Here is a 10,741-nt window from a genome sequence, read left to right on the forward strand (position 1 = left end):
TCTACTCATTTTTTCTATCAAGATAATTCTCTATTTTTAGTTTATTTTATTTCCTTCAAGATCGAAAAATACATATCTACAGTTTTTCAGCATTTCTAGAAAGACACGCGCAATACAAGAAGAATCCCAGACCACAAATCTTGAGGAGGATAATGGCGGTTTTGTAAAATCACCACGCTTGGTCCTCACACACAGCTCACAACTGCACGTGGTCCTCACGTGCCACCCTTTTCTGGCAGCTTTTCTCGTCACATGCGTCGGATCACTGAAATTGCCACCATTAGATTTTTCAGATCTGACTTTTGTAGCTGAAAAGAGACAAGCGGCAATGTACTATCACAAATTCTAAAGTCTACTGGAATTTGTCCAAACTGTAATCTTTTTTTTTTTTTTTTTGCATCTATCCTACTATTTTCCTTATTGTTTAGTAAAATAAAATATAAAAAAGAAAATTCGTCCATTAGATGTTTTATCTATAGAGGTTCAGTCTTCTCTTTTTATAAAAGGTGTGGTTGAGTTTCTGTTTGGGTAGAATGTTGTCTCTTGAAAGTGTTTTTGTAGAGAATATCAATAGTAGTGAAAATTAGACCAGTCACAAAAGGAATAGTGTACTGGTAGAACTTCAAATATACTAAATAATTTATGAGGTAATGGTTGATATGGGGATATCCTGCATGTATCTAGTCATGAATGTAAATTTCTCTGATGAATAAATGATGACAGTTTCCCTTACATCTTTTTTTTTTTTCAATTTTATATTTAATATAATTATTTAAAATGATGCATCATTGTAAATGTTCTACCTCAACTTAGCAAAACTTCAGAAAAAATTATTTAGAAGTATGAACTATTCATTGTATTAAATATAACATTTAGTATATTGGGCCTTGCTCACATGAGAAAATATTTAAAATGAGGCTTTATTTAAATTTTTATTTAATGCAATGATTTTATGTTTTTTTTCTAAAAAGACAGAAAAACATTACTTAAGTGGCTTTACCTTGACCCGGCCCTGGTTTTAGTCGATAGAGATGACAAATTATTATTATTTTTTTTTGTTAAAAAAAAAAAAAAAGGATTCTTGAAGATTTATTTGGAAAACAAAAAGAAAAATTACAGTTTCTCATTACATTCTCTCTCATTTTGTAAATATGTCAGACTTATCAAAAATATTATTTCATCCCTATTTAAGATACAAGTTGTAATGTATACTGTATTTAATCTCCCACCATTAATATTAATAAATAGTATCTTAAATTAGAAATTTGGGTGTAATTTTTGATAATTTGAAAACATTAATCTCAAATGAAAGGTAAAATTATGCTCATAATTTATTGTGGTTTTCGAGACTTGATTTTAACTTTTGGTTATATCAATTAATCTAAAATGAAAGATAAAATTAAAATACTTTTCTTTATTTTAATTTCCATGTAGACGTTATTGAAATATGACATTATCCTGCGGAGGATTGGATATAAAAAATAGAATTAAAATTTACAGTTTTAGAATATATAATTTTTTTATATATTTTTAAAAATATGAATAAATTTAATATTTATAAATAAATTCTATTTTTATTTAAAGAAAAATGATCGAAATTTAAATCCATATTTATGTAATGAAAGTTGAAACTTAAATCCATATTTGGCGTTTAGAAATGAGAGTTGTAAAATGGATTTACGCACCCAACGAAACCTCTTAAGACAACTTATCGTCGCATTTACAGTCCACAGGCATTCGCTCAATAACGTTTATCTTCACGCTTGTTGGGAAGCCTTAAACCCTAAACCCCCGACCCGTAGTTTCCTCTGCTTTCGTCCCCAAAACCCCAAGCAACATTCAACAATTGGAACCCACCAGAAAGTAGTCGTTTTCCACCTCCAATCCCACCCCCACCGCACCATTGAAGAAAACCAATGCTTCTATATCGCTCAGCTTCATTTTTTCATTTCTACGAGCTGTCATCTCCACCCAAATTCCTTTCCCAATTCAAACGCTCTTTCTCATTTCGCTCTAATGTTTCATGCCCTTCTTCTTCTCCTTTGCATTTTTCGCTGAAAGAACTGCGCTGTGGACGAGCAAGGGCTTTTGCAACTGCAGCCGCCGTCGTTTCACAAAGAAAGGGCAGTGATACATTTTTCGCGGACGAGGACGTTTCATGGACGTCCCTCGGCATTTCCGAAAAGCTTTCTCGGGCTCTCTATACTGCTGGCATCGACAGGCCGTCTCTGGTTCAGGTATATCCCCCTTGCCATTATCCGCTCGTTCTTTCAATCTATCGTAGAATATTAACGCTCTCCATCGATTCTCTCACCACCAGATTTGAAGTAAAGAATAATACATCAAACTTGGGGTTTTTTTTTCTGTCTTACGGGGAAAAAAGATCCTTTCCGATTTCTCTCTGTAATTTTATTTTATTTTTAATCAGTAAATAAGGATTTTATTGATAATAGGAATATACAAGACATATACAAGTGTTGGGATAATAGGTGAAGCCAAGTACACAAGACATATACAAGTGTTGGGATTAACTGGTTATCAAAGGCAAAGTTAAAGTGAAATAGCGGAATCAAGCAAAAGAAAAAAATCAACGATCACACACAGAACATCAAGATTTAAGTGGTTTGGCTCAATGTGAGTTTACGTCCACTAGCGGGATTAGTGTCAATGATTTCACTATCAACAAAGGTAGAGTACAATAGATCAACGAAGTGTCCAGCGGTGCTTGAGCCAACATTAGGGTTGGCTCTCACTTGAACTATCTGTTGAGCGAGTGTCTAGCAAACTCTCGGGTTGGCATCCCGCTCGAGCGGACTGTTGAGAAAACTCATGGCTTCTGTTCAACTCGAGCTGACTGTCGAGCAATTGATTAGCGAATTCACTGTCTGAAGCTTCGCTTGAGCGGCAGAGACACCACTCGAGCGAACAACCTATAGAGGCGCTTTTTCAATAGGAATCAAGCCACCACTTAACAAATTTCTATCTTGGCTTAAATTTCGTCAAGCCTAAACAAAATCCATTAACCAAAGAGCCGACCCCTTCCACCAAATCCCCTAAGGGAATCATAGATCCCGAACACCAATCAAGTCCAAATAGAGTTTGAACTTGTATATTAGAATTGACTTTGTCATCATATCTGCTGGATTCTCAGTAGTAGCAATCTTCTGAATTTCTAACACACCCTCTGTAACAACCTCTCGAAGAAAATGATACTTGACATCAATGTGCTTTGTTCTCTTATCATACATTTGATTTTTGGTCAAATGTATTGCACTTTGACTGTCACAAAACACTGAAATTCCATCTTGCTGTAGTCCCAAATCACTGATCAGACCTTTCAACCAAATGGCTTCCTTAACAGCTTGTACTGCTGTCATATGCTTTGCTTCTGTAGTTGATAAGGCAACAGTAGATTGACCAGTTTGTTGGGATTAATTGGTTATCAAAGGCTAGATTAAAGTGAAATAGCGGAAGCAAGCAAAAGAAAAAATCAACAATCACACACACAGAATACCAAGATTTAAGCAGTTCGGCTCAATGTGAGCCTATGTCCACTAGCTGGGTTAGTCTCAATGAATTCACTATCAACAAAGGTGGAGTACAAGAGATCAATCACAAAATTCTTCAATCCCAAAGCCCCAATACACCCAATAAACTTTGAGATTCTCACAAGAGGACAACTCTCTCTCTCTCTCTCTCTCTCTCTCTCTCTCTCTCTCGTAAGTGTACGACTGCCTCAAATGCCAAAAGTGTAAAATACAAAGAGAAGTATGTATTTATACTGAAACGGCATAGAGCCTTGAACTACGAACATTCGCTTGAGCGAAATGTCGAGTGGTGCTGGAGCGAACATTAGGACTGACTCTCGCTTGAGTTATCTGTCGGGTGAGTGTCGAGCGAATTCTCGGGTTGGCTTCCCGTTCGAACTGACTATCGAGTGGGTGTCAGGCGAACTCGTGGATTGTGTCCAGCGAACTCGGTTGACTATTGAGCAACTAATGAGTGAACTAACTGTCTAACGCTTCACTCTAGCGGCAAAGACACCGCTCGAGCGAACAACCTATAGAGGCTTTTTTTCAATAGGAGTCAAGCCACCTCTCAACAACAAGAGCCACACCTAGGTATGACCGTCTAAAGATACAAGAACATCATATACCTTCGTGCCATTAAATTTTATTACAATCGACCAATGGAATAAAGTGTGTAGAAATTTTTTTTTAAGCTCATCCATTATCCGTTCACGATCTTCAAAACTCTGACCGTTCCTCTCCATCCATATGCACCACCATGGACAGGTCGGTATCATATTCCACATAGCTGCAATTTGAGAATTACCCTAGATTCCTTGCCAACTGGCCAAAAATTCAACGACCCTTCTTGGCATTACCCAAATGAGTCCCACTCTTGCAAAGATATCATTCCATAAACTCATGGCTACATAAGAAAGGTTGGGGAAGTCTTTGTCCTACTAGATTTTAGGTGAGAGACGGCTTCAGAATTAGATATTGGCATATGTAGCATGGAGACAAATGTCTTAAGGAAGCTTCTTCGAAAGTGCATAGTGCTACTTGTGCTAAGAATGCTATGTGGCAGATCATTTGGAGATATTTAAGGCCTCGGTGGATAGTGAGATGAGATGGGATGATTTTAAATGAAAGTTGAATAAAATATTGTTAAAATATTATTTTTAATATTATTATTGTTTTGGGATTTGAAAAAGTTAAACTGTTTATTATATTTACTTATAAAAAAAATTGTTTATTATATTTTGTGTGGAAATTTGAGACAGTTGTAATGATAAGATGAGATGAGATAAAACAACTACTGTGTCCAAACAGGGCCCAACTGTTTTCCCTTAGTGGGATTTAACCTTTACCAGAGCAGCTCACGATTGATAAATAGTTGTCTTTAGTGCATTATTATAATATGTTATATTCTGCGATTTTGAGGAGATGAGGGGAAGACAAGCTTCTTTGGGCCTCTTCAAAGAAAGGGTTGTTCACTATTCGTTCTTTCTATAGGATCTTTATTCCTCACGATAACAATTTATTTCCTTTGAAAAGCATTTGGCAGACTAAGGTCCCTTTGAGAGTTGTGTGTTTTTTTTTTTTTTTTTTTAGGATTGTCTCTCTTGGAATGCTTCTCACAATGGATAATGTAAAGAAAAGAAATATCATTGTAACCAATTACTGTTTTATGTGTAAAAGGAGTAGAGAGTCTGTTGATCATCTTTTACTCCTTGGTGGGATCGAGATGCTTTGCGGAACGAATTCTTCAATTGGGTGGGTTTGACTTGGGTAATGCCCAAAAGAATTGTAGACATTTTTGGTGTTTGGATAGGGTTAAGTAGTAATTATCAGATTGCAATAGAAAATAGTCTGCTTGCCTCATATGGTGTATTCAGAGGGAAACAATGATGGTAATTTTGAGGACTGAGAGTGAATGTTAGAGGATTTTGAAACTTTCTTTTCAATGCCCTCTATCTTTGGACAGATGTTATAGACTTTTTTTTATAAGTATAATGCTATAGACTTTTCATTTTTTTGATTAAAAGAGGATAAGCGCTCTCCATTGAGTAATGGTAGGGTTTACTGCAGTGACTCAGGTGGTTGGTGGCCCCTTTTAAGAGTAGCGGCTTCTGAGTTGTAATTTTTTTCATACTTGTAAAAAAAAAATGCCAGACTTTTGAGTTACTCTTGTTGTGCTTTTTTATAAAATTTATTACTTAAAATCTCATGTGTATGGCCAGTATTGTGCATGCACCGTTATGAGTTTATTGACGGTCATTGAGATATCTCGACCTGAAATTAGGCTGCTTGCGTACCAGCTATACTTTCGGAAAAGGATGTGGTTCTGGCTGCTGAGACTGGTAGTGGTAAAACGTATGGATATTTGACTCCCCTAATGGATAGGCTGCGCACTGCCCGTGATGATTTTGCAAATACAGTTTCTGATCAAGATTTGGCTCAATCCCAAAGACTCTGTCTTGTTCTTTGCCCCAATGTGCTGCTTTGTGAGCAAGTGGTTCGAATGGCTAATTGTCTTTGTGGTGATGATGGTGAACCACTTCTCAAAGTTGCAGCTGTCTGTGGTCGACAGGTACTGTAATTGCAATTTTTGTTGTAAAACTCGTGTAATAAAGGACCTTTTCAAGATATTATAAGCTTCTTGGTTCTCACTAAGAAATTTTGACTGCAGGGATGGCCAGTTAATGCGCCTGACATTATTGTGTCCACCCAGCTGCTCTTCTGAATAATATTGACCCAGACAAACCCCGTCGGCTGGAGTTTCTGCGTTGTGTAAAATTTGTGGTATATGTTTGTTCAAGTAACTATGGATTACTATGTTGCTGACCTTAATAATTTCAAATCTAACTCCAACTGATATCTATTTACTATAACTGGCAGGTGTTTGATGAAGCAGACATGCTTCTCTGTGGGGGCTTCCAGAATAAAGTTCTTCGTCTGATAAACATGCTCCGCTTCGATGAAAAGCTATTGTCTAGGTCAAACAAATCTGTATCTGAGTGGCCAATGGAACTGGAATCTGAATCCTTATCAAACTTCACTTTAGATGATAAGAAAGACCTAAAAACCGAAATCATATCAGAAGTTGAAGATGATTCTGAGGATGTTGATGTTGACAATGTAGTAGAGGATGTTGATGTTGATAACATAGTAGAGGATGCTGATGTTGAAAACTTAGTAGAGGATGTTGAAAATGTGTCAATTAAAAGAAAAGACTGGAGGAGAGTGAGGAAATATTATGAGCGCAGTAAACAGTACATTTTTGTTGCAGCCACCCTTCCAGTGAATGGAAAGAAAACTGCTGGGGCAGTGTTGAAACATATGTTTCCAAATGCCAATTGGGTTAGTGGAACGTATCTTCATTGTCACAACCCCAGGTGCCCATCATTTTCTGGTTGCCAGTTATTATCTCTAGTGATATTCTTTCTTCCTTTGGTAGTCATCTACTAGAAGCATTATAGTGTGTTTTTCATTTTAAATAAATAAATGCTAGTACATATCTAGTGAACTATTGCAAATACATATGTACATGTATACACACATACATTGCACACAGACACACATTCACATATTGATCGATCTGGTTCTCCTTGTCTATAACTAAATGCTATCCAGTGGGCACAAGCATGGATGCCAAAGGCACTGTAGCCTTGTGGCATCCAAACCCCTTCTGTGGTGTCATGTCTAGGGGTTCCTCCATAACCTTCAGTTGTGGACAATACATTTTGGACCATTGTGGGATGGTAATTTATACTTTTATCTCTAGCTTGGTAAATTGAAGTCCTTTATACTTATATAAAAAAAAAAAAATTGAAGTATCGAATACATGAGCATTATAGTTTCTTATGTGTAAAATGGGCAAAAATATTGGATGGTAGAGTTTGGAGGGATGGATGGGATATAAATACGTACTTCATCTATCCTGCACTTTGTGGATCAAATTTGTTGTTTCCTCTACTTGAAGACACCCTTAGGCCATCCATTGGAAAATTGCTTTAATAGTAGCTTACTGCATTGCCAATCCTCAGTGTTCAATCTTTGGTGAGGCCTTGCATTTTTTTTGTTGGGTGGGGGGAGGGATTGGAGGCTATAGGCGTTCTGCCTCTGTCACATGCTTATCTTGTAAATTTGGGTTTGGGACATGACATTTAGAACCTGAGAATAATTTTCAGGTGAAAAAACCTGCGACTCTGCACACACATAATTTCATTGTCTACCCAGCTGGTATGTCCTTATTATCTATTAAGATTTATATAGGTAGCTAGCTGTCTTCAATTTGCTTTGTTGGTATTGATGCTGCACAGAAACATTTAGCCTGAGAGATAAAAATTAGTGGCCATTCCCTCTTGTTGATGTTAAGATATGATTATGTGCTTTGTGATATAAACTCATAATATATACACAAATGCTTAAACATGTATGCTATATAAAATAGCATCCTTCATTAAGATGCATTCTGCAATTTAACCGCAAATCAACCCTCTGATGTTATGATGCATGTGAGTGAGTGGTTGATCATTGATTCACTTCCATTTTAGATTGAAGCAGAGGTGGATTCAAGTTACACTTGAGACTCAGGTGGATGAACTCATAAAGGCCGTCAAATCTAAAGATGGTGAATGCCGAACCATGGTCTTTGCAAACACTGTTGAGGCCGTTGAAGCAGTGGCAAATGTATTGCTGAAAGCTGGGATCGAGTGTTACCGTTACCATAAGGATTTTTCCTTGGAGGAGCGTACTCAGACATTAGCTGATTTCCAAGGAAAAGGTGGCATTCTTGTGTGCACTGATGCTGCTGCACGTGGTGTTGACATACCAAACGTGTCACATGTTATTCAGGTTCTTCCCCTTTTTACCCAATTTTGCTTCATGGATCTGGTAAATGAAAAGATGGAAACAATAAACATCAAAAGTTCTCTGTAGCGAGTAAGAATAAGCAGCTACGAATAATTGACTGGGGAACTTTACTTACTCCACCAAAATATTGATCCTTTTGCAATATGACTTTTAACCAGTTGAAACCCCAATTTAAACCTTTAGTTACAATGTGCACCCTCAGATTAAGATCTAAACATTAAGATGGATTAGGAATAGGATGTATTGGATAAGCTTAATAGTTAGATCTTAGTGGAGGGTGCACATTGCTACTGAAGCATAAACTTGGGGTGGCAATGGCAAAAATTGGTAGTTTAGAGGTCACATTGCAAAATGGGTATAGCATGGGGTGTTAGCGCAAGTGGTTGGCCATGAGCCATAAGCTGTAAAAGAGGAAAAAAATATCACTACCACTACCACTTTTTAGTCAAAGCAAACCATGAAAAGCCTTACTGTTAATAGTGAGATGATCATAGGTGGCGGTAAGGGACCCTACTGTTGACCTCATGTACTAGTATAATCAGCATGCTTGCTTCAAATTTTTTTCCAACTGAATTTATTGATATGTCTGAGACTTAACGCTTGAAATAATTTGTATATTCCAGGCAGACTTTGCTACTTCTGCCGTAGATTTCCTGCATAGGGTTGGTCGCACTGCTAGAGCTGGTCAATTTGGACTTGTCACTAGCCTGTACACTGATTCCAACCAGGATCTTGTTGCTGCAGTTCGTCAAGCATGGGAGCTTGGTCAGCCTGTGGTAATTCTTGAAACTTACAAGTTCATGCTGGAAGATTTTCCTTTGTTAATAGACGGTTTTGAACCTGTAAAAAAAATGTTAGTAGGTGGTTTTGATGCCACGCAGGCCAGAATTTAGAAAACTGGCATTGCTAATGGTAATATTTTATTTTTCTCGTGTACATGGACTGTGGCTACATTCTCATCAGCAAAATTCTTGTCTACCAATGGAAAAAAAAAAAAAAAAGATCCACATTAATGGTGTTTGATGTAATGTCGGACGCTTAGGAATGCAGAACACAGTGCAAGTTACAATTCTGATTGGCTATTGATTACACATGAATGCAAGTTTTAGCATCCTAATGATGATAAAAAATTCCATTATGGCTCCCGATAATTTTGTTGCCAATTATTGAACCTCTTGAATAGGGTGACCAGTTTTTTTTTTGCAGGAGACAGCATTTAGCAGGAAAAGAAGCTTCCGCAACAAACTTAAGAAAAGAGGTAATTTCATGGTAAAATTTTATTTTGGGTGTTTGAATCTCCACATAAACATGAAAAGCATATGATGCAAACATGTTAAAGGATGCACTCAAATCAATTTCCTGGCTGAAAACAAAGTTGCATCTGATAATTGCGTTATACAGAAAAAGTTCTAGTGAGTGAGATGCAGAGTTTGATTATGATACTAAATTTTGGTTTTTTCATATCTATGATTTAGCAGGTTTGGGCAAAGAACATAGACTTGTCAATAGTTGAAGAGAGTATGTTTTGACATAAAGCTACTAGATTGTGAGGAACTTGGTACGGAAAGATGAATAACTTGTATTTATTTATTCCACATAATCCTAGCGATCGATGTAAATGATATGGTATTGATCCGTTTGAATTATACTTTCTTCTTAATATATACATGCCTGCAAGTAGAGGGGTCTCAAGACAAATTTGAATGCCTCTTTCATTCTTGGTACAAAATTGTTTCTCTTTTACCTTCCGAGGCATGCTATATTCAAGCAATCCTCGTTTGAAAATGTTTCATTGGCTCTTGTTAGAAGTATACTCCCTTTTCCCAAAGTTATCCATTTTACTTTGTTTTCTATATTATATAACACACCCTTTCCGTTGGGATAAGATCATAGGATGTTAGATAAAAAAATAAAAATAAAGGGTAAATTCACCATTAAAAAAACTCATAAAAGAAGTGGAAATTCATTAAAGGGGTTTCTAGGGTATTAAAAACATTTTATACAATGTCAGAACATTTTTCATTAAATGGCTTGGGTGGCCTGTACTGTAAACCCATGCTTTGTTTGTGAATGTTCCCAAGGATTCCAACTTCCAAGTTCCAACTCCATAGTAGAAGTCGTAAAAATGGAGCTATGCCTAGGATATTGACAACCTCAATAAATTGCGGTGCACTCGAATGGACTAGTTTCCATGGACCATGTAAGATGGTTGTCTTTTCATGGACTAATCTCCATGAGGTCATGGACCATGGCACATTCATTCTGTTCATATGGCCAAAAATCTTCAGGCATTCATATATCATCTTTCTTCCCTTCCATTCTTTCTATTCTCATAGCATAGCATGCTCATATCATAA

General features: G+C 36.8%; 1 protein-coding gene across 1 annotated transcript; it reads left to right on the forward strand.

Annotated features, from left to right (window-relative positions):
* The first annotated feature begins 1,746 nt into the window (after positions 1-1,746).
* LOC121258078 (DEAD-box ATP-dependent RNA helicase 22) lies at positions 1,747-10,082 on the forward strand. The gene is given in 9 exon segments (XM_041159424.1): positions 1,747-2,237; positions 5,812-6,099; positions 6,199-6,232; positions 6,235-6,311; positions 6,408-6,904; positions 8,066-8,366; positions 9,008-9,160; positions 9,591-9,642; positions 9,863-10,082. Coding segments are annotated over 9 exon segments (1,758 nt in total). The 5' UTR covers positions 1,747-1,916; the 3' UTR covers positions 9,898-10,082.
* Positions 10,083-10,741: the final 659 nt, after the last annotated feature.

This window comes from Juglans microcarpa x Juglans regia, chromosome 3S, assembly GCF_004785595.1.
Source record: "Juglans microcarpa x Juglans regia isolate MS1-56 chromosome 3S, Jm3101_v1.0, whole genome shotgun sequence".
Lineage (NCBI taxonomy): Eukaryota > Viridiplantae > Streptophyta > Magnoliopsida > Fagales > Juglandaceae > Juglans > Juglans microcarpa x Juglans regia.